The 26125-nt window shown below is 35.7% G+C and overlaps 1 protein-coding gene across 1 annotated transcript in view; it reads left to right on the forward strand.

Moving 5' to 3' along the window:
- Positions 1-26125, forward strand: part of LOC145687178 (glycine receptor subunit alpha-2-like) — a 536410-nt gene that overhangs the window by 369899 nt on the left and 140386 nt on the right. The window contains exon 4 of the mRNA XM_081760642.1: positions 6027-6094. Coding sequence (XP_081616768.1) covers positions 6027-6094 — 68 coding nt within the window. The remainder of the gene's footprint in view (positions 1-6026; positions 6095-26125) is intronic.

Here is a 26125-nt window from a genome sequence, read left to right on the forward strand (position 1 = left end):
AGAGGAAAGGGAACAGTAGTACAATATGTTATCATTAAATTCAACGATTCGAAAAAACAATTTCGTCAATGGGGCTTGGAATTGAATTTTTAATCGGACATTTACACGACATGAAACGCAACTAAGCGAGTTTTGTACTAATCGTTATTCCAGTTTTGGATTGCGACCGCAAGAATTGTATTTGTCAGTTGCCTTGAAAGTACATACAATATTATTTAATGTAATGTGTATCAAGTTGAATATTTTCAATCAACCAAATAATAGTCATTATATTGCGTGAACTAAATCGCACATGAAATAGTAATACACGTTAGAATCTACTAAATCGTTGCTGCGAGAATGTTTCGTGAAGTTTGTCGTTCCGACTTTACACATATTAATAAAAATTAACAGCATTTCAAACTTCGAATCAGATTCAGCATTAAAGAGAGAACATTACACATCGTTTCAGAACGTTTTTCTTTCAACTATGTTTTATTGTGACAAAATTGGGATTTAGCAACATTTCTTAAAGCATCTTTACACTATAGTATTTTTCATGTTAAATTGCATGGAAAATGGACATCTGTGCATACTAGTCAATAGAAATTGCAGAAAAAAATAAAAATAAAATAAAATAAAAAAAATATAAATAAAAGTACGTTAATAAAATTAAATGATTCGGGGCATATTAGGATAATGTAGCATACAGTGAATTGATAGTATGTAAAGGTCTTAATAGCAGTTTGCTCCATCATACCAACTTCAGTGTAGTCTCTATTCTTGAAATTACCTAGCTAGTAAAAGCATTCTAAATTTTGGCATAGGTTGTTCTAATCATTACCATCAATTTCCATAAAGAGAACATATACGAAAATGCTGCTTTCTGGTACAGTATTATCCTAGTCTACTTTTGTTACGGAAATATGCTAACAAACGTTATGTTGCATTTGCGGAGTCTATCAGATACTAGATAGGTTTCTAAACTTCAAAGTAAGAGCAAGACATTAAGTTCCCCATATTGGCTCACTTATTGACTACTACTGAGAAAAAAATCTGCTCATTGGCTTAAAACAAAGCTCAGTATTGCAAAACTGTATTTGTTAGATAAACGAAAATGGTTACTAAAGCATGGTACATAACCGATGTCATGAGGGATAGGAGAATGGCACGGAAGCTGTGACGCGAGACTGCTGTGTGGTTAAGCAGACGCAGCACAATTCGCACAGCTCACATAAACCTCTTTTTTCTGGCAACATCGCAACCCTATAATTTGCAAACAGCGCTTAAAAGGAACTCGAAGCGCCGCCTCCAAAGGCCCTAAACGCTGTCCCTTAACACAGTTACAAATGGGAAGTGCTTAGTTTGGTATACTGTAGTTAAATGAAACGTGTCCAAGTGACTCAACTGCATACGAGGTGCATTCAAGTTATAACACTTCATTTTCACCATTATGACTGGTAGCAGATAAAAGCATGATGTTTTTTTTTTTTTTAAATACGCGAGTCTCGTTGAAAATGCGTGACAGAGGTGGAAACACCGTGCATCACTGAGAACTCGAGTGGCAGCGATGAGACTGGTGACTTTTCTGATACTTCAAGAACAGAGTGTACTTCATTCGTTTTTTTCATTTGCGTCTTGTTTCACCGTTTGAAATCCATTGCTAGGTCAGTGATGCATGCGATGATGTTGTAATGAGTGTGTCTAATGTTTGTTGGTGGGTGCGACAGTTCAAAAAAGGCAGAACGTAGTGTGACAATAAACCAAGACAATCTCTGCGTTGCATAAGCTGGTTTGACGACATTATCGGACAAGTGGAGGATCACCGAATGAGTGTGGAACATATCGCCTCCTAACTTGACCTCTGTGCATACAATCCTGCATAAGGATCTGAAAATGCGAAAAAGTGTCCTCCAGGTGGGTGCCACGAATGCTGACGGGTAGCCACAAGGCTAGGCGCGTGGCATGTTGATGCGTGATGATGTCGTGGATTGAAATTTCTTTTCATCCATGAAAGACAGTCTCCGCGGTTGCACATTCACTAGCCATATCGCTATTTCATCATCGATTTTCCAGTGGTCAAAACAGACTTTTAAAGACGCGTTCGCTGCGATCACAGAATCATGGCGTTGGCGTTGAGAAAAAGTGTGCGGCTGCAGGGAGATTACGTCAAGAAGCGACAAAAGTTTCATAGTTTTCGTGTGATTAGTTAGTGAGAAAAAAATTGAAGGACTTAGAAGTTGAATGCACCTCGTACCTCGAGGTATCGTCTGGGTTACGCACAGCAAAAATCAACAATCAGAGATACCCAAAGTTGTAAGCTTAGTTTGCGAGGTCAATCTGCTTCGAACTCAGTAAATGAGGTCATGCTAATATGAGCATGAGTCTTATAACTATAAAATAAACCAGAGAGCATCATCGAACGTACTAAGCGCGAATTATATTAAGAATAGTGAGCCTGAGCTAGGATGATCCCATGTTAGACCCGATTGCAAAATGATCTCTGTTGCAGAAATCGGACAAATTTTACCTTTATATTCCACCATATATTTGGATAATTGTTTGTCAATGTTCACCATTCGTTCCTATCACCACGGTATCCTCAAGTTGCGGATCGAGGAGGAGATCTCAGCAAACTAAAATGGACATGAGGTTTGGAACATGGAATATAATAAGTCTTTGTAGGGCAGGCCCATTAAAATCCGCAATTAGTGAGTGAGATAAATATAGAATGGACTTTGGTAGATGTTCAGGAAGGCAGGTGGGAAGGAAAGGAAGCAGTGCATTCCGGAAATGTTACGTTCCTTTTCGGTGAAGGGAATTATCACCAACCAGGAACAGCGTTTTGCGATCACAAACAAATAATATCAGTAATTAAACGGGTTGAATTTGTTAATTATATACTTCAGTTTATTACTTTTATGGGTCAGAAGTGATATTATTCTTAAAAATGTACATGCCCCAAGAGAAGATAACGATGATATAAAATACAGTTTTTGCGAAGAAGTAGAACGGATATTTTATCAACTCCTGCGATATCACATGAAAATTTTAATAGAGTATTTCAATGTGAAGGTAAGATGAGAAGGTATTTTCAAACCGATTATCAGCATTAGAAAAGTAATGACAACGACGTTAGACTTTTGAAATTTGCAACGTCCAAAATCCTGATAGTAAACAGTATAAAATTCACGCATCATGATGTTCATAAATATATTTGGACCGCACCAAATGCAAAAACACAATCATTAAGTTATGGATGTAACATAATTGATATTCGTTATTTAGAGGAGCTGACTGTGACATTAATTAGTAACTAATAGCATAGATAATAAGACAGATATTATAGTTTTGAATAAAGAAAATATTCAACATCTGAAAACGGAGAGGTTTAATCTAAAGAAATTAGAGGAGGACCAGGCGAGAGGGGAACACCAGATTGAAGTATCAAATATATTCACAGGTTTAGAAGGTTTGTAACGCACTAGTGTTGAGGATACTTGGGTTGAAGTTAGGTATACTATTAACATTTCAGCAAAAGAAAAATTGGGTCACGGGAAATACATACGAACAAACCATGGTTCGACCACTAATACACTAAACTAGCAGATAAGAGAAAACAGGCAAAATTGCATCAACTGCAAAATCCGAATGAAATAACTACACAAAATTTCGTTAACATCAGGCGGGAAACTTATAAGATTTTTTGATCAAAGAAACGCAAGTTTTTGATAGCTAAAGTAATGAACTTGAAGATATTGGTAAAAACAAAAACATTCGTGGTTTGCATACGGGCATCATACATATAGCATCTTGAATATATAGAAATATTTCTTTGACACGCAACCAAAAACTAATTAATGTTCGTGGAGAAAAAGAAGTGCACACAGCAAAACCGTATATTCCAAAGCCTAACCGAATAGACATAGGGATTGCTATAAAGAACTTAAAGAAACAAAGCTCTGGGTGAACACGAAATTCCAACTGAGCTAATTTTAGTTGGAGGGGGGAATTGTGGGACAAGATAAAAAAAAAACTCATTCTCCTGATCTGGAATAAGGAGGAATTGCCACAAGAGTAGAAATGACCAATCATTGTTCCAATTCATAAGAAAAGAAGCAAAAACTGATTGTAATAATTATCAAGGCATTTCCCTTCTTTAAACATCCTATGAAATACTCTCAAACATTTTGTTAGCAAGATTGACCCTATACACAGATGAAATTATTGGAGATTATCTGTGTATGTTTAGGGAAAATTGCTCAACTATTGATCAGATATTTACCATTCGACAAATACTTGGAAAGAAATTAGAACATAATACTCCAGTTCATCAATTGTGTATTTATTTTAGGAAGGCCTACGACTCGGTTGTGGAGGAAGCATTGTATATTCAACGTTCTTACATAATTTGGAATACAGAGAAAGCTAGTTAGATTAATTAAGATGTATTTAAATTCCAAAGTAAAGTCCGGGTATGAAATTACTTGTCTACGATCTTTCAAGTCGAGATTGGCCAAAAACAAGGAGATGCGTTGCCGCCAATATTATTCAATTTTGTTCTAGAGTACGATATAAAGAAAATTAAAGATGGCAACCAGGGCTTAGAGCTGAATGGCATTAACCACGTAATGGCTTATGCTGATTGTGTAAAGCTGATACAGAATGATAGAAGAACAATAGAAAGCAGTGTAGATGATTTATTAGACGCTTGCAGGTACATAGGTTTGGAAGTATTTGCAGTAAACTAAATACGTGGAAATACACCGGGATCGTAATACTGCAAATTATTATACGTCAAAATATCAAATAATACTTTCGATAACGTGAGTACTATCAAATATCTAAAATCAATATTAACAGGTCAAAACCATATCTACGAAGAAATTAAAGGTCGATTGAAAGCAAATAGCTTGTGTTAGCGTTCGGTTGAAAATCTTTTGTTTTGGCGAATTCTGTCGAGGAATTTGATGCTTAAAATATATAAAATCATAATAATGTCTGCTGTGCAGTATAGTTGTGAAACAGACCGCTTACTCTAAGGGAAGAACGCAAAATGAAAGTATATGAGAATAGAATCCTGAAGCGAATATTCGGACCCAAGAGGAGCGGGGTTGGGTAATGGAGGGAACTTCATAATGAAGAATTGTACGATTCTGTGATGTCTCGTTTGTCAAGCATTGTTACGGTCATCAAAGCTAGGAGGCTCAGGTGTGAAGGTTCTGTAACCGGAATGAAATAAAGTAGGAACGCTTTCAAAATTTTAGCAGAATATCCAATCAGGAAACGACCGTTAGGAATACCTAGGCGCAAATGAGAGGACAATATTAAGTTGCATCTCGCAGAAATATACATGCAAAGTCGAAGCTGAATCCAGTTAGCTAAAGACAAACTCAAGGCAGAGTTTTTTGTGATTGCAGCATTGAACTTCACGAGAATGTCGTAGAGTTAGTTAGATAATATAGGGATTCCCTATTATAAATTTCCAAATTTACTTAAATGAATTTATTTAATGCATTTACTGCTGAAGAAGAAATCAATGAGTGTATGCTCGAGTTCGATTTCTACTGAAGACCGTCTTCATAAAGTTATGAAACATATATGTTGAACGTAAGTCAAATAAGTAGCCTGGCAAATCACTCAGTTTAACGTCCCACGACTATGTCCTTTAAGCTAAGGAAGACGGATGATTAAGGCTAATAAAGGATGATAGAATAACTGGTGGAATGAAATGTGGGAGAAAATAGGAGTACCCCAAGAAAACCCACAAACACAATGTTGTTCACCATAAACTTATTTAGACGGGGATAGAACCAGGGACCCCACGTACCAGATGTAAACACTCTACCACTGAAAGCAGACTAGCAAAAGAACGTGTTTGTATATAACATTTCTCTGTGATAATGACAGATGAAAATTTATAATAATAATAATAATAATAATAATAATAATAATAATAATAATAATAATAATAATAATAATAATAATAATAATAAAGACTTCTTACAATTATGTGAAAGAATAATGCTTATTTTATGTCTTTCCAGACAAACCCACTTTTGTATATTTTCACGTAACAGTGATGAGTTTGGACTCTATCGATGAAAGCTCTATGGTGAGTACATTTTTTTCTGTGATATGCTTTTCCTTCTGTAATATGAATCTATTATGTATACTGTGATATTCAAATATATCTGAACTCGTGATTGAATACATTATTTGTTATTATACATTTCAGACCATCTTTTGCGATTAATTTATTCAAACAGTGACTTATTGCAAACTTCGTTTAAGTTAAATTCCGCAAATGAATCAAGTTTCCGGGTGATTCCTGAAAAAATGGCAATTATCAAGCAAAAAAATATGTGATTTTTTTTATTTTCTTAAAATTTGGTTTTATGACACTTTATATTAAAGTAGCACTTCAAATATTAGCCTTTTTATTGTCCAACACATTATATATAACATATCGCATGTAAAAACAGAACTAACGTGTTGTGAATATTTCAAATATTCACAAAATGCAATATGGTATACAATTAGTGCTAAAAACCCTTTATTTGAAATGCACAAATTGTATAAATGGTTTAACATTTCCAATTTTAGTGATTTTTGTTGTACAATAAATGACACATAATAGATTACATATAGAAAAGAAATAACATGTGAATATTTCAAATTGAAAAATTGTCTGCTCTAATTTCTTAATGTCAAACCCGCAAACATATCTCAACGGAATGAAACAAATCTTTCTTGATAATAATAATAAGTATTTCACTGCTTTAGTTTAAAGAAATCCCTGCTAGTTGGCAGCACAAAGCAGCACACTATCGCTGCCAAATTTTCCGTATAGAATGGGTGACTGAAGTCTAATATCGCACCAAGGTATAAATAAAACTAGATATTGTGGACTAAAGTCGAATTTCGCAGCCAAAGCCTAAACTTGTCAGTTTGACTGAAGTCGAATTCCTCAGCAAAAAGCTAAAGAACAGTATTACGAATTGCTTCAAAATGTATAAGAATATATTGTTATGCTGTTCCATTGTTTGGTAAACTGATTTAAGGAATCCAAGTGGGAACAATTCCACGTTTCTTGTGAACACCACAAAGATTAGTCCCTGCACAAAGTAAAATTTTGACGTAGTTATAAGATACAAAGAATAACCAACTAACTCGTGAATAGAATAGAAACTCGTGAATCCATGGGAATCGGAAAGAAAATATATTCTGTCATTATCAGATCATCTTTGTCTCAGCGAGGTTTGTTGCACGCTGTTCCCATTAACGGTGGAAGAATACCAGGTGCACATGAAGACCATGTGTACAATAAAACAAAGCCAGTAAAGACCAGAAGCAGAAGGTGGTCATATATAAACTTTAGAGTAGACATAAATTGCGCAATTGTCTTTACAGATATGTTTTCGCTAAGCAAATTACAACTAGAAGTAGTATAAGTAAGCAAATATCTACACATTTTCTCAAGTCGGGTTAATCATGTTATAACTTTTAAGTGCTTCACACTGCAGTTTGCTTAATGACGGTAGCTAAGCATTAGAGCTCTCACTTTCGCTGCAAAGGATTAATGGTTCTATTCTATCTCATGTGAGAATATGGTGAAAATCGTCATGTCCGGGTTATTCTTCATATTCTGTTTCTCTCAAACTTTTATTCCACAAATTTTTATGTAATTCATTTTATCAACGGTTTTCCTTATCCTACAATGCATCAATATAGGCTAGTGTTAATGATAAAAGGTTACACTAAAACACCTGTCAATTAAATAATCATTTACAAGTGCAGTAACTTGAATCACATGACTGTTTTCAGTTAGATTTTTTGACGGTTTCAAGCATTGAATTACTCGAAGGTTTTATAGACACAACCATCGTGATTTACTTGCATTTCAATAAGTACAGGCCCGAAGAACATTTTCTACCCACAAAGTGCCAAATACATATATTGGTTTTAAAATTGCGTTCGAAAAAAAAAAAAAAAAAAAAAAAACAACTTGCGTCAATGACCGGCTTCGCTGGTTTAAAATAAGAAAACATCGTAATATATCCCATTAATCAGCCACTTTTAATATTACTGAAGCGCTCTCTGGTATCGGCCATTTCCGATCATTTATATATATCGACTTTTCAAGTTGCGGAGTTGAATTTCGATTTAAACGCCATCTGAATTGTCACTGTTCATCTCAACGACCCCGAAAACTATGAATTCGACATTAATATTGGTCATTTTCTTTCATTTTTTTAGAATCAAATTCAATATTCTAATCCTACCGGAAGTCTTAAACATTTTAGATGTCTCCTATGAACAAACATGGGGAAGATTTTTCAGTTTCCTATACAGCCACTCTAAGTTGTTTATTCCAAGTACTAAAATGTTAGATTATAATCAAAAAAATATCCTATTTAAATAGCATGGAGTATTTCTTCATCTCCCCTTTAGACTCCCGAAAATTTAACAAAAAAGTATTCACCTAATTTAACAAAAAATATTAGCTAGATTATTTACATTATTCCTGAAAACGGTACTATTATTATTTAGGTTTCTTTTAAAATTAGGTTCGGTCGTACTGCCATTACGAGAAAATCTAACATTACCTCTCGTATTATGATTACAGTCTTCTCTAACATTGATATTTTTTAACAGGAACATAGTTAGCTTGATTTCTGTTATTATTACCTTGCAATCTACTCTGACTTCCATCATTTTGAACTATCATTATTAAGTGATTAAAATTAATACTTGCGAAGAAATCAATACTTGCTATAACCTAAACGGTAATCATATTTTCATCGATACGATAATACGTGATTCCTGCTGATATGGATTGATCTGTTTCAAGTCATTATACACAGAAATTACAAAATCTGTAATGCTTTGATCTACTTTAGGATCAAAACGTCGGTTTCTAGTTTGGACATATCGATCTGCTAACAAAAAATCGTTCTCGAAATTTGCTAATAACTCATTTTTAAAATTGGAATAATTACGCAGGCTACCTCTGATTGCTTTGTACCATACCGAACAAGGCTGTAACAAAATATGCGGTAAGATTTTGAGAAATTTAGCTTTATCTATTCCAATTAATTCACACTCTTCCTCAAATTTCTCTAAAAAATTATCTAAAAATGTACTCGCTAGAATGTCCTCAGATCTGCCGCTGAATTTAGTTAATGATCTTATTTCACTGAATTTCACACGATTGTTATTATTATTAAAATGCCTTAGATGTCGGGGTTTTACGTGTTTACGATTCCTGTGACGTGGTCTTCTTTCTTCGTCTTTAGTATTTGAGATGGTATCTCCCCTTTCAGAATAGACTTATGACGAGTTGTTGTTTTCTTCACAGGGTCTTGACACATTTCTCCTATCTTCTTCAAATACAACGTTGAGGGCTGGATCAGGATTACACTTGGCCGTACTGATTTTCTCTTTGATCGTATGAATCTCTTCTTGTAGTGTTCGAATTTGGTTTGTATTTTCGTTTACTTGCGTTTCAACTACAAACAACAGTACTTTTCACTACTGCAAAATTATGAATAATTTGTTCCATCCTATTGTCAGTTATTTCCAATTTAGTATCTATCTGCTGTGTTACATGTTCCAATCTTGAATCCATCTGTTGACCTATTTGTTGTGTTACTTGTTCCAATCTGGTATCCAATTTGGAATCAATTTGTTGTCATATTTGTTGTGCCACCTGCTGTGCCACTTGTTCCAATTTAGTATCCAATTTGGAATCAATTTGCTGTGTCATTGATTTCATCTGTTGTCTTAGCTGACGTAAAAGATTAATTACGTCTGTTGAAGTCGCAATTGCTGGAATATCGACATCTTCAACTCTTGTATTGGTATCCATTTTAGTTTTTTTCTATAAATATTTCTTGTATTACCCAGTAGAATGTAATCCGTGATGATACAGTTTACTAAACTTCTGACTAACCTCAAAGTTCCACGGTTTCGGCTCCATAAAAATATGTAACGTTAATTATATTTGCTTACCTTGCTTTCCCTGATTCTAATGTATATTTATACGGATTACGAAATTATTCTGGGTTGCGCGACACAGTTATTCAGTTTAGAACATATATATTCACTTTCAAAATATATCGAATCGTTACGTTACAACATCATACAATCAATCTACACAATATGGCACTTCGTTCTGTTCTTTACATCTTTTTACATTGTCACAGCCACGACATCAAAAAGATAAACAAGTCGTCATAACAACCAAATTAATAAAATATTTTTTAATAAGATACTAACATTTATATTATTTCTTTATATCTTATTTCTTCTTCTTCTTAAGTGCTTGTGCCTTCAAAATAGCACTTTTGCCCGTAACTATAAACAATACTTAGAAAATACCTACAAAAATATACATTATCGTTGTAGTCGTAAGATCAAAATACAGTGAACATCGTATTCGTTTACTCCGGCCAGAAGTCGACATATGGAAGCAATGACATTCTCCTGTGAGCTATCTCAGCATCGTCAAACTAGTCCTTTCCCTGACATCACTGCTATAAAACATTTCCATTTTTTATATTGTACTTGTTTAGCAACAAGAACTTCAAAATTAATCTTGGAAACTTTGTTAGACAACACACGTGAACAACAGATGTTCCTTCATTTTCTTTTTTTTTTTTTTTTAAGTTTGCTTATTTGGCGTTTTATCCTGGAGTAACCTGTCATGACGCCAGAGTGAATTTTGTATAACAAGTAGCAGTACCTCGTGTACACCACGTGGAAGGATTTGGTTTCTATGGTGTAATATTTTCTCAATTAATATTGGAACAGAAACTCTCCATTGACACCGGAAGTGAAGTATATTCTACAATTTCCAGTTTTAGAGATATTACAAGCCTGGAAATGGAATATACGGGGGTAGACAAAAAATCTAAAAACAATTCATACAGGACATGTAGGTTTGGCCCTCCACTGTTTGGCGTGTTGCGGTTGCCGATCGTTTTTTTGCTTTCAATGTGTCATGTTGACCTTCCTCTTCCGTCAGCAGTAACCAGTTCACCTGTGAGTGTCGTGGTGTGAAAGTGGTGCGGTAAAATGGGCGACCTGACAGACTTCCAAAGAGGCATGATCGTTGGTGCCCGTCTGGTTGGAGTTTCAGTGGCAACAGTGGCGAACATTGTGGTGGTATCGAAGGCACTGTGTCCAATGTCACGAGGGCATACACAATTCATGAGCAAACGACGTCTGCAAAGCACAACAGTGGTCGAAAGACAATCCTATCACATAGGGACCGGACGGCATTAAAACGAATTGCAGCAGCTAAAAAGAAGACAAATGCAATGAAAATTACGTCTGAGCTCAATTGCGGCCTACAGAACCCGGTTTCATCAAAAACAGTGCGACGGGAACTTCATAAAATGAAAATTCATGGCAGGGCCGCTACCTCCAATCCTCTGGTCACAGCAGTAAATGCGAAGAGGCGTATCCCCTGGTGCAAGGACCACAAGGCGTGGACTCATGTGCAGTGGAAACACGTAATGTGGTCCGATGATTCGACCTTCACCTTCTTTCCAACAACCGGTCGTGTTTACGTATGGAGAACACCGTCGCAGACCTATGATACAGACTGTCTGCTCTCAACTGTAAAGCATGGGGGGTGGTTCTGTTACAGTTTGGGCAGTGATATCGTGGTTTTCCGCAGGTCTCATCATAGCCCTGTATGGAATGATGAATGCTAAGGCGTATGAGGCCATTTTGGGAGACCAGGTTCTACCCATGGACCAAATATTGTTCCCTGATGGTGATGGCATTTGGCAAGATGATTTGACACCCTGTCAAGCTGCAAAACGGTGAAATCATGGTTTGAGTAGCATAACCAGGAGCTATCACACCTCCCATAGGTCCCACAATCACCAGATCTGAACATCATTGAGCCATTTTGGTCTGAGTTAGAAAGGCGTGTGCGGTCTCATTACCCTGCACCAGCATCCCTTAAGAAACTGGAGCATGTTTTGGAGAAACAATGGTACGAAATTTCACACACTACGATTCAGGAGCTGTATAGCCCATTCCACGTCGGATCCAAGCTGTTTTGGACGCAAAAGGAGGCTCCACACCATACTAGGTATGATTTTCACACTTTTGCAAACGTTTTAGATTTTTTTGTCTAACCCCTGTATATTCTTTGGGCGCTAAATTGATTGCAGAAAATCACTTCTCGTTTTTTTTTTTTTTTTTCATTACTATTTTTACACTATAACAATCCATATTAGAACTGAAAGTGGTTGGTTTCTGCCACTTTTGGACTAAATAGAGGATGAAAAGAGAGGATAGAGAACCATTCTTGGATGTATAAATTGGCTTTAGAAATCATCTTTCGCTATCTTTTATATTTTTGTTGTCTACAGTTCAGCATTTAAATCAGAAATTGTCGTGGATTTCTATCACTTCCGACTGTAGTAGAAAGTTAATGATAAAGATGAAATATACACATGGAAGGCTTAACCATTTACAAGAAACAGCTTCACTCAGTTTTTACTTTATAGTGATTAATGTTATAGCCCGGCAATTTTTGATTTCTACTACTTCAGTTGAATAGTTACAAGGTATAATCAAAAAGTACGGTGAATGTGTTTTTCACAGTGCCATTTGCCGATGTTGAATCCATTTCAACTAGTAAGCCCGGTAGCCTAAAACTTTGGTACAGTCCGTACCAAGTTTAGACGAGTTGTGCCATGTTAGTTGGCTTCCACAGGGAAAAGAGTGAGAACATATTAAGAGTGTCTGTCAAGTACCAACATTAAGTTTTGTTCTAAGCTGCAAAATAGTACCAAATACGGTCACAAAATGTCAAAATCACTGTATGGCGATGAATCGGTAGCATTGAAGACTGTTTACAGGTGGCACGAGCGATTCAAAGGCGGAGTCGGTTGAAAACGAGCAGTGATTGAGACATCATTCGACGTCAGAAACAGACGAAAACGTGCAAAAAGTGGCACAAATGATTAGTTCAAGCAGGCGAATGACTATTCAACAGCATCCCAAAGAAATAAACATCTCGTTCTTGTCCGTGAAAATAATTTTAACCGTCGATTAAATGGGCAAATGGCTTCCTTCTTCACCACGGAAATGCGCCGCGATACACCTTTCTTCTGATCCGTGAGTTTTTGGTGAAAAAGATATTCCTGTCTGTCCATATTTGCTGTGGTCTCCAAATATAGCACCATGCGACTTTTGGCTTTTCCTAAAAATTAAAACCATGCTTAATGGAAAACTTTTTGACACTATTCCTGACATTCAGAGGGACACGACAGAGCAACTGAACGCTTTCCAAAAGAAGCCTTCCACACATGCTTCCAGTCATGGATTCAAAGTTGGGATAAGTGCATTACTACACTCTTAAAAATTTTCTTGTTCAGAAATGAGAAAAACACATGTTCAAAGCAAAATGAGTAATTTTTACTCATATTTGAGAGAAAATGTCTCATTATTTTCAAATGTGTTTTCAATTGTGAGATCAAGGCAAATTTTCAGGTTCCCATTTATGAGATTTGCTCATTTCTTAGAAATGAGAATGAAATAGTGCGTGATTTGCAATATCATAGATGATTAAAAAGTAACGATATCAATCTTACTGAAATAATATTACTGTGTTTTACTAGGGAGTAATATTACTAGATCTTAATTACTATACAGAAAGCGAGATAAAGGATTTCAGTTGTAGCAAAGTGCGAATGGATATGAGTACGCAATACGGTGATGTGGCTGAGGTGGCGTATGGATACACATCATATGACAGCGTCGAGGGTCGGCATATCAGCTTTCGAACGTAAGTTTGGGTGAATTGTAAACATACTACCATAGACTAAAATACATTGCAATGCATTCGTTAGGGTGTAGAACTGACCCCCTCATATAGGTTATAGTAGTCATGTTGGCTTCTTTATGTATCAAAACTCAACACTCAATTCACATAATAACTATTGCAGCAATAACAAGTGAAGGCGGTTAGAGCTCTGTAGAGAACATTGTTTTCTATATTGCACTAAAATGGAGAGACATTCAATGTTTTACACCCTTTGCCATTCGTTATAAGGTGTAAAATAGCTTATGTACGAAAACAAGGAACACATAAGTCATCTGTGTATTTAGAAATACCGTTAAAAATGTGATTTATTATTATGGAATTGTAATGCAAAGGTACTTTGTACTGATCACCTAGCATAGATTGGTGCTTCCTCTTTTCATCACCAGTAATCGTTTTAATGAAATGACATACATTTGCAGGTGTTCCTAATTTAACGTGGGGGTCGCGTTAGCTCAGTGGTAGAGCGTTCACCTCTGGTGCGTGAGACCCTTGGTTCGATCCCAGCTCGCGTCAAGTGGGCTTTGCGGTGGATAAACACATTGTGCGTAGGTTTTCTTGGGATTCTCCCGTTTCTTCCTATTTTCTTCATGCCACTCTCTCATTTATTTTCATCGTCGTCTCCTTTAGCCTAACCGACACAACTTTGGGACGTAAGCTCAAACATTTCATTTCATTTATTTTTTAATCCAAAGTCCCAAGATTGTGCTCCAAGGCCAAGGGAGACAGTGATAGAGATGGATAATAATGGTGTAATGAAGATGTGGACGTACGTATCTTGGCAGTTTTTGCATGAATACGGGTTTGTGCCCTTGTTTTCTATCTAAATTGTGTTCTTAGCGTTGGAGTTTCGGCAAATTTGTGAGGGATAGAAACTGTCGCATGCCCCTGCCGTAATGAAGGTGGAAGGTAGGGGGTGAGTCCTGGGTCTCCGAACCCTCCCCGAAATCGCTACTTGTATGTAAATTTTTATCTAATTTTAGGGACAGTTTTGCAAATCTTAATACAATTTGTCCTCCTATTGAATTTGGACCCCTCCGAAATAAATTTCTGCGTACATCCCTTGTGGAAGGAAAGTGGAGAATCCTGTAAAAGCTCAGGCACACGGTGTTTTCTCGTGTAGGCAACTTGTTTATGGCAGATAAGTAGACATATTGGACCGTGATGACTCAGTGGTAGAACTCGTCTCCGATGCATGTGGACCCTGGTTTGATTCCAGGTCCGCCAAGTGGGCTGTGTGAGTAAACACGTTATTGTGTTTTCTCGGGATTCTCTCATTTTCTTGATTACACCATTTTCGCTCATTATCATCATAATGTCTCCCTGAGCTTCGTAGCATAATCGTGGGACGTTACACTCCAGCAGAAATTATTGCCATTAGGCTGAAGTAGACGGATAATTCTTGAATCTGAATTATCAAGAGGTTGATATAATGGTGAAAACAGAATTTTGGTTAAACTCACGTCGACAAAAAGAAAAGTCTTGAGAAAGTGGACAGTGATAATAAGGAAAATGTTCAACTGTCTAATGCAGTACGAATAAGTAACGCGCATAAAATGCAAGACTTCGTGGATTTTTCTTACTTAGAAATGAAGGTTTAAATGTGTGATGTTTTAAACAATATAACTGTAGATGTTTATTTAATATAAATTCTATATGTGATAATAATTTGATTTTTTTTTCATGTTTATATTTTGTTTATACCCTTTCCCTTCTTCTCGTATTTGAGAAGCCCGTTTCTGTGCACCGTTTCTCGCTTTTGAGAAAAAAATCCCTGAACTTTTTTTGAGAAATGTGTTTCTCAAAATTGGGATTATATATCTCATTTCCTCAGATGTTACTTTCTTAATTTTAAGAAAACATGCATTTTTTTCTCAAATTTGAGAAAGCATTTGCACCCTCAGAAATGAGACATAATTCCTCGCATTTGAGTCATTATTACTCAAAATAATTTGAGAAAATCGAAATCTCACTTTCAAGAATGTATTACTCGGTGCACAGGTAAGAAACGGATGTTCTCAAATACGAGGATTTTTTTCTCGAATTTAAGAAATCATTTTTAACAGTGTAGCCAACGACAGTACTTGGAAGGAGATTAAATCAAATTATATGTAAGCTTATTACTTTCTTTCTATTATTCACTGTATTTCTTGATCACATCCCATAAACTCTACCAACAAACTGGTTTCTTAGCTTTTGATCATATACACCATGGCCAAAATTGATAGTGATCCATCAAATAGTTTCTGAGATTTTTTTTTATCTCCCAAATGGACGGACACATGAACAGGCAAGGTAAATATAAGAGGATGTCCTATAAAGTACACAAGTCTTGAAATGCCAGCCTTTTCTGTACTTGTAAGTTGGCAGCACTGAACGTTATACGATTTTTATCTGTTGTATTTGTGGTTAGTCGTCACAGAGCGCCGAATAACATATCATTGTTATCTGTTTTCTGTACGGGTAGGAATGGAGCACTCACGACATTTGTAATAAGTTTTCACTATGACAACAAGCTGTTCCATTGGAAAGCATTAAATTCCTACCTGCACAGAAAACAGACGACGATCATGCGCTATTCGGCTCTCCGTGAGTATTAACCACAAAGACAACAGATGAAAATCGTTTAACGTTCAGTGCTGCCAACTTACTGGAACATAAATGGAGGGAGCTTCAAAAGTTGAGTTCTTTATGCACACCCTTTATAAAAGAGTTGTGATAAAAGAGAAATATAGTCTGTGAGTATGCTAAGAGCTATAAGGTAATGTAATTATACTAACCAATTATACGTTATAAAACTGAAAACTCAGCAGTGAATGTTTAAAAAAAAAATCGAGTAAGCAGGAACTCGAATTGAAATAAGGTACAATAAACTATGTCTCTAACAAAAGTAAACAAGTGAAAGCAAACAAGATGTATCTTCTTTTCATCTTTTAGGTTGTCAGATTTTAACTACAAGTAATCGGCTATTTCTTAGGCCTCAACATACATATTGTTTCTTGAAAATTGGGAAATTCGTACGGATGTTACGTGACACTTTCTTTTTCACAAAGCAGTGGCAGACTCACCGTTAATCCGGGACATAATTCCATTTCAAGACAGAAGCAGCAATGGAAAGTCTTACATAAAACAGGAAACGGATCCATAAAAAAGTTGTTTTTTTAAGAAAGTTGATTTAAAACGTGCTTTCTTTTCTTTTCTTTAAAAAATGAGTAGGATTAAGCCCTTACTCCGACTGATGTTAAACCCAAGCTGAAGGAATAATTTTTAGGTCTCAAAGATAGCAACGTACTTTCTAAATAATAATAGGATTTAGTTTGTAATAAACAAAATACTTTTTTTTAACATACAACTATTTAAATTAAATAATAATGCTATTTAAGAAAAAAAGTAGTTCGCAGGATACCAAGACAACATGATACACAATCAAATGCAGTTGAATTCGTTCCCTCTCTTAGACTCTTAAGTCACAAAAATATTCACTTTTATTTTATATACATATATTTGAGTCTAGTAGAAGTACACATTAAACTAATACTACAGTATAACTTTCTAATTCAAATTAAAGAATGGGTTAAAATAAAATCACATTCCCCTGTCTTCATTTTTTTCATCCTGTTTTCAGCACAAAATAATTTCCCCTCCAATAAATGAAATTCAATAATTGGTTGTTGGCTAGTACAAACCACAACCGTGATGAGACCTTTATACTTTTCAAATGTCTAGGTTTTCACAATAACATCTTTCATTAATTACTATCAAAATCATATTATTAACAAAAAAAAGTGATAATGGCTATGTAGGTTCGCTTACAAAAGCATTCGTTTTCGATTGCAAAATCGTTAAACATATGTTTCACGTGGAAGAGGAAAGAAAAAAAATAGAAACCATTATATTGTACTTGGGTTTCTTAATACTCAACAGATGTCGAAAAGAGTGATATTAGTTTCATAATAGACACTACAGGAACAATTCCTGTTATCAAACAACTTATATTCTGGATTGCATTACTGCATTTGTGCTCTTCTGAGAAAATCAATTTCTGTTTAGCACCATTATATTCCAGATGTGTAGTTCAGTTCGAAACTAAACGAATGAAGACCAGCGGACTATTCTAACTCCAGATCAGTCAAACTGAGTGAACAGTATATCTGAAATTTCACTTTCCAAATTTAGTTTTGAGTTTTTGTTTGTCAATTTCACTTCACGTCAAGCTCCTCCGTGGCTAACAAGGGACACCACCCAATTGTCCAGCTCTGATTTCAATGATTTTTTTTTTGATAGAGGACATGCAGTGATGATAGAAATTTTTGCCATGATGCATATTTTCTACTTTTTTTTTCTTAATTTTTAAGAGTTGTGATGTGGTTATTAGAGATTACTGCAGAAGTTCCCGCTTGTAAACGGAGTGTTAATGAAATAACAACCATGTAGATACATATAAGGCGTAAGGGGAAGTCGTATGGTAGGTATGACCTTGACGGCAGCCATCTTGAAATCCACTATTTTTAATTAAGGTCAAGTTTTTTTTTTTAAAAAATGGGAATATTGTAATAGGATACATAATTTCGGACTAGAATTTAATCAGGAAGACAATGATGAAGTTAGTTTTAAGATACGCCCATTTGGGGAAAAGTTACAGGCATATTAATTGTTTATACTTACTATGTGAGGAAGTCCCTTACCTCCGTTTCTAACCCGTGCATTAATAATAATAAATGGACAAAAGCTTCGGTAATATATATTATGCGTAGCGGGAAGTGGTACGGTAAGAGTAAAATTGACGGCAGCCGTCTGGAAATCCGCAATTTTGAATTAAAGTGATGTTTTGAAAAATGAAAACCATAGCATGTGGCACCTAATAGCAAATTTTCCCAAAAAGCCAATGGCATGCTTATTTTTTTCTATAGTTAATCAGTATGAATTTAGGACTGCTTTTAATGTGCACCAAACGTCCATTATTCGATCTTTCAAATTGGCAACACAACTAATTTTCACAGCATGTTTTAAGATTCCAACTTGCACTTTGCAATTGTTGCCATGCTCATTTTTCTAAATTTATTACATTTTTTAAGATTTGCAATTTCTCAGTTCATGAATAGTGTTGGGATAAGCATCCAGCAATCTTCTGAATTTTGAAGACTTGCAATTTAGTTATTTATTTCCTGTACCTGCCCTTCAAAAACTCGTTTACTGACATGAATCATCACACAACGAAACACTCCAATTTTGCATTCAGATAATACCGAAGACGTAGCTTGTAATGGATAGTAACTGAGCCGGGAAATCAAATGAAAATTCGTTTCAAAAAGGGAAACAAAATATCTTTGTTGTGTAAATCAATAGTCTTTTGTTTTGTTTTATATTTATTTCTTTATGTTTGTTTGTTTAGTTATTTTCTATGGCAATATTTTAGCTAGTCAGACAAAAATGTTATTCGTTTTCAAGCGATTGTTGTCGAAGTTTCATATTTGAAAGATTTATAATCAGTTTTGATCGGGAACTCGATTAAGTTACACCTCTTTATAAACAAGTTACCTGTTTTCATACTATAAATAAGTTACCTCTTTTTTTTTTTAATTATGTTCATGGTACAGTGTGTTGGGAAGAGTCATATTATGCCTCTTTGATATTTTCTATCATTGCTTCTGTTCCTCTAGAGTTGTATTTATTAAAAAATATTTGATTATTCGTCGTTTGCGCAACACGTAAGCTACATTTCCTGATAATTTTGTGTTCATATAACGACAACTTGTTATAATGTCATTTGCATTTCTTACGTCACATAGGTCCATAGGCTTCTCATGTATTCTGGTTTGAAAGAAATAGTTACATTGCAAGTCTTCAAAAATCAGAAAGGTTGCTGGATGATTATCCCAACACTATTAATGAACTGACAAATCGCAACTCTTAAAAAAATGTAATAAATTTAGAAAAAATGAGCATGGCAACAATTGCAAAGTGCCAGTTGGAATCTTAAAACATGCGGCGAAAATTAGGAGTGTTGCCAGAGTTGGCGTGGGTCAATGAAAACTTGACCCACGATCCACTAACCCACCACCTATCGTGACCCACGACCCACTGAACCGCCACCCACTCTGATCCACGACCCACAATGACCCACCACCCACCGTGATCCACTCTTACCCGCCACCCACCGTGACCCACTGGCCAACCACCCACCGTGACCCACCACCCACCATGAACCACTCTCATCCACTGTGACCTACACTGACTCACCAAAATCCATAGTCATCAACTCTAACACATCATCCACCGCCTCTTCTCTACTGACTAAAGAGTTTACACTTGTAATAAAACAAGACTGTGAAATTGTCACTAATCGGAGTTTGAATTTCTATGGTCAATCGCTCAAGCACCACTCTGTTACAATAACGGTGGATCTGATCTTTACGATATAAAATGGTAAATCGCATGAGGAAATTGAAACACTTCAAGGTGGGGAAATTAGTGTGTGCCTAAAATACACTTGTACTAATAGAGTATTCTTGCATGTGTTAATTTTTCAACGCATTCCAAAAGAAACATCTATTCGCAGGAAAATACCCCTGTACAATATGGAAAAGGTTATGATTTCTCAGTTCACAATATTTTTCTCACAAAAGACTTGAAAAATCAGTTTTCATAGCGTATAAATGTGCTCGGGTACCTTCTGTGAGAGCATCTCCGTAAAGTATGCTCATAATTGTAATTTGTGTAATAACTAAAACACCACGTTAAGTTAAATTACAAATGTGCATAATTGCAATTATTATGAATATTTATTCAAAGTAGTTTACCTTCTAGTTTATAAAAAGCAAAGAAAATACTTATTAAAAATTAGGTACAAAGTTGAATAACACAAATAAGCCATTAGTAATACAAGTATACATTTTCCATAACTCGTAATTTGCCATCTTAAAACAAATCTGAAGTCGGGTTTATTTCCTGTTGGTCTCCATGACTTTTTCATGGTAAATGATCCGCAGCGGAATGATGTCCATTCTTCAGCTAAGAAATATACTAGCTCGTCTACTTTGAGGTTGTCTAGCGGTGGGCCATTAACATTGATGAACAACAAGTTAGATAATGTTTGAGCACTTAGTCTATTTCTAATATCAGTCATCTTTAAATTCATAAGGGGAAATCCCCGTTCGTACTCTGTCGTAGAAATTGATAATACTGCTACCCGACGTAGAAATTTCTGCAACTCCTCATCGACAATCTGCTTATTAGACTTAAGTCTGATAACGATTTTTCTCGGTCAGTTTTGAAGTTCTCAGCAAGTAGAATCATCTCTCTATCACCATACAACATATTTTCCATATCGACCATGTCAGTTGGCAATGGCGACTAATGGAGAAGAGAAACTTCATCTACCACACCTTCGATAGTCGTATGGCAAGATAGCCCCCCCCCCCCACTTGAGAAAATTGAAACAATGACTAGGTCATTCGTTTGTACTACGTTTGTACCGTTTGTACCGAAAATATTTTCGTTTGTACTATTTTCCTTATAGGCTTATTTGAGAAGTCGACTGGGTGGGCTATCTTGCCGCCAAGATAGCCCCCCGTATCAAAGCACAAAAAATTGGAATACACCATACGAAAGCAAATCGTTTGTACCGTTTGTACCGAAAAAAGTTGTGTTTGTACCCTGATAGTTTTCGAGAAACAGGGGATGAAATTTGGGGGCTATCTTGTACGCAAGATAGGCCCCTAATATGTACTTTTTCCATGTCAATTGATAAGTATTATATGTTTATCCATGTGAATTGAAGTGTATTTAGAATTCTGGTTGCGCATATCAAAATAAAAAAAAATGAATTTTTCATTAATAACTCAACGTTAGAATTGAGTCGGTGAGTGGGAAAAGAGTGTGAGTCCAAAATAAACCATTTTAAAGTAAAGGCAAAAATAACACTAAAGATGTAGAACTACAAGTTGTAATGAAGAGCAGTGCAATTTGTAAGACCTGGCACGTTATAACAGAATGCTATAATGTCGACTGTACATTTGTGGCATTAACAAAAGAAAGTTATTTTTTCAAATATCTCAAAATGCGTTTTGTGGACTAGTTGTGGTTTTCCACTCACCGATTCAATTAAATTTTCTCTATTTCCGCCCTTTTTCTTAAGTAAATACGTATTATTCAGCAATGGCCTATTTGCTTTCGTCTTTTGTCTATGAAAGCGGCAAACTTCTCGAGCCGTTAATGTGACAGATATAAACAGCTAATTTTTTCAGTTGGTGTAAAGCTGAAACGTGGAAGGACGCAGTTTAGGTGAGCAATAATTTCGTCTTTTAGTTTTCTTTGTTTAACATTATTTCTGTAAATCCGGTTTCTTTCTGAATTTGTATACACTTTGTTTTTCTTTTTACGGTATTTATTTACGGAAAAGGGTACAAATAGAGAAAATGTAATTGAATCGTTGAGCGGAAAAACCCTACTAGTTCACAAAACGCATTTTGAGATATTTGAAGAAAGAACTTTCGTTTGTTAATGCCACAAATGTACAGTCGACATTATAGCATTCTGCTATAACGTGCGAGGTATTCCAAATTGTACTGCTCTTCATTACAACTTGTAGTTCTACATCTTTAGTGTTATTTTCGCCTTTAATTCAAAATGGCTTATTTTGAACTCACACTGTTTTCCCACTCGCCGATTCAATTTTAAAGTTGCGTTATTCCCAACAAGTCTTTTTTTTTTTTATTTGGATATGTACAACCAGAGTTCTAAATAAACATAAATTCACATGAATAGACACATAATACTTCTTAATGGGCATGGAAAAAGTACATATTAGGGGGCCTGTCTTGCGTACAAGATAGCATCCACTCTTTTTTTGAAAATAGCATCCACTCTTTTTTTAATGCCATCCACTCTTTTTTTGAAAATTATCAGGGTGCAAACAAAACATTTTTCGGTACAAACGGTACAAACGATTTGCTTTCGAATGGTGTATTTCAAATTATTGTGCTGCGATACGGGGGGGCTATCTTGGCGCCAAGATAGCCCCCCCAAATGTTATCCCCTGTTTCTCGAAAACTATCAGGGTACAAACAAATTTTTTTTCGGTACAAACGGTACAAACGATTTGCTTTCGAATGGTGTATTCCAATTTTTTGTGCTGAGATACGGGGGGGCTATCTTGGCGCCAAGATAGCCCCCCCAAATGTCATCCCCTGTTTCTCGAAAACTATCAGGGTACAAACAAAATTTTTTCGGTACAAACGGTACAAACGATTTGCTTTCGAATGGTGTATTCCAATTTTTTGTGCTGAGATACGGGGGGGCTATCTTGGCGCCAAGATAGCCCCCCAAGTTGCCCTGTCAAGTAACCCTATAAGGAAAATGGTACAAACGAAAATATTTTCGGTACAAACGGTACAAACGTAGTACAAACGAATGACCTAGTCATTGTTTCAATTTTCTAAAGTGGGGGGGCTATCTTGCCATACGTCTTCGATAAGGAATCTTGCACATAAATTATCAATTAGAGCCTGATAAACTGGTGATTTCTTATTTGTTTATATATATATATATATATATATATATATATATATATATATTTGTAATCACACATGAAGGTTTGATGTCACTACCAAGTTCATTCCCTCCCTAGAAAGCAAAAGGGAACGAGGTCCCGGGGAAGTGTTCAGAGATGAATGAGAATTTCCCCCTTCTTCCCCTTCAATTACCACACTGCTGTTTGCCATGGGCACATTACGATGAATTTCAATTAAATTATCATAATATAATTGTTTCCTTGTTGAATTATCGATACTTTCAGTGGAAAAAAGGATGAAATTTGAAAGTCCAAAATCAAGGTAAGTAGACCAACGTAAAGGGAAAAATAAAGGTGTAAAATTTTCCATCAAGTTATGCGTACAATCCAAACTTAAAATTTCTGTGTAATTTAGCTTACAGTACAAATTTTATGCCTATTTTTCTCACGACTTTATGGGTTGATTGCCCTGTGCTGTAAGCACTCCACATAATAAACATAAGCTTCTTCAATTATTATAGTAGAAAGCAATGGATATATGAAGGAAAGCACGGTATTTTTTGTTTCTGCATTTTTCTTAACTAATATCGATCGTTTTCGATCATTTTTACAAATCAACTCACTACCAATTTTCCATATATAGAAAGTACCTTCCACCACCACCATAAAAGAGAATATTAAAATGCTAGGACACGTTCTGTTTATTTTCAATAAAGAGTTAATATATTGAATTTCAGCTCCGTAAGTTTAACGGCTTGCGAGTTACTCATTTTTTTCGCAAAAATTCGGATCCTCACTACCTCCTTATTATGTGTATTATAATGAAAGCAATATAACATCCCAGTTTGGATTAAGACCTAAATATATACCATAAATCATTTCATTTGACTTTGCAATTTGGCCGCAATGATCAGCCACATGTAGTTACATTCATTTTTTATATAATAATTTATACATTACAGTGATTCAAAAATGTATTTTTTCAGTAGTTAGCTCCTCTAAAAACTCACAGGCCTCGAAACCCAAGTAGTAGTATAACTCCTATTGCTATTATTACAATTACAAATATCAATATCCAAAAGTGCCTAAAGTTCTTTCTTTCACTTATGTTAGATATACTTACCTCAGGTAAGTAGACAGAAACAAATGGAAAGGAAGGGAAATGAAGGTCTTGAAAGTGAAATGCAGACAAATTTACTAATCTTCAGAAGATATTGTCTACAATGCAGTGAGCAGAGTCGGTAGGTCAGTCTGAGTCGGTGGGTCACAGTGGGTCATGGTGGGTGGTGGGTTGCAGTGAGTCACGGTGGATGGTGGGTCACAGTGGGTCACATGCTGTTGACCCACGACCTACTGACCCACTCAGAAAACTTGACCCACTTGACCCACCGACCCACTGACCCACTCCATCTATGTTGCCAATTTGAAAGTTCGAATAATGAACGTTTGGTGCACATTAGAAGCAGTCCTAAATTCATACTGGTTAACAATAGAACACAAATAAGCATACCGTTGGGTTTTAGGGAAAATTTGCTATTAAAATGAGGTGTCACATGCTATCGTTTTCATTTTTCAAAACTTCACTTTAATCCAAAATGGCGGATTTCAAGATGGCTGCCGTCAATTTTAGTCTTACCGTACCACTTCCCGCTACGCATAATATATATTACCGAAGCTTATCATCCACTTACTATCATTAATACGCGGGTTAGAAGCGGAGATAAGGGACTTCTTCACATAGTAAGTATAAACAATCAATATGCCTGTAACTTTCCCCCAAATGGGCGTATCTTAAAACTAACTTCACCATTGTCTTTCTGATTAAATTCTAGCCTGAAATTATGTATCATATTACCCTTTTCCCATTTAAGAAAACTTGACCTTAAATCAAAATGACGGATATTAAGATGGCTGCCGTCAAAGTCGTACTTACTATACGACTTCCCCTTAGTCTTTATATGTATCTACATGGTTGTTTTTCATTAACACTCCATTTACAAAGGGGACTTCTGCTGTAATCTCTACTAACCACATCACCACTCTTAAAAATTTTATATATATATAGACATGCACCATGGCAAAAATTTATGTCATCACAAATAATGCATATATGTCCTTTATCAGAAAAAAAAATCATTGAAATCGGAGCCGGACAATTGGGTGATGTCCCTTGTAAGCTGTTAGCGTACGCGCCTTTGGCGTGGGAGACCCGGACTCGATTTCCGACGGGAGCTCATGTAGTTCGGGTTCCACGTTAATCAGTAGGTCCCGTTTCTTATAGCCTCGCTGCTGAAAGGAACATTAAATTCAAAATCAACTCAACTTCACTTTACATCGATGACATTGTAAGAAGGATGGAACATTGTAGGAAAGATGGAAGAAAGGAAGAAATATATGGAATCGGTACCATGAATAATGGAACATTTAATATTTTTACAGATAGATAATTTGATTCAATTTATGCCATACCAGTAAGTTATAAGTTTGATTTATCGTACAGTCCTGGTCATAGAAACCTAGACAGCCCGTAAAAAAATAAGTTAAAAAGATGAACCTAAATTCTAACGAATTCCATTTATGTCTTCCCTGGATTTCTGTCGCAGACAAGGGTGGAAATTTAGCAATAATATCACTGAACACATAATGTAATTTTGTTTTCTGTCAATGACGGATCTAGAACTCAAAAACCGGAGAGGCAGACACAACCCAGTCTATAGTAGGTATAGCATGAGTTTATGCAACTCTTTTTAATTTGAAATCCGTTTACGCACTTCGTTAACAGAACT

Source organism: Thermobia domestica, chromosome 6 (assembly GCF_964235325.1).
Source record: "Thermobia domestica chromosome 6, izTheDome1.hap1.1, whole genome shotgun sequence".
Classification (NCBI taxonomy): Eukaryota; Metazoa; Arthropoda; class Insecta; order Zygentoma; family Lepismatidae; genus Thermobia; species Thermobia domestica.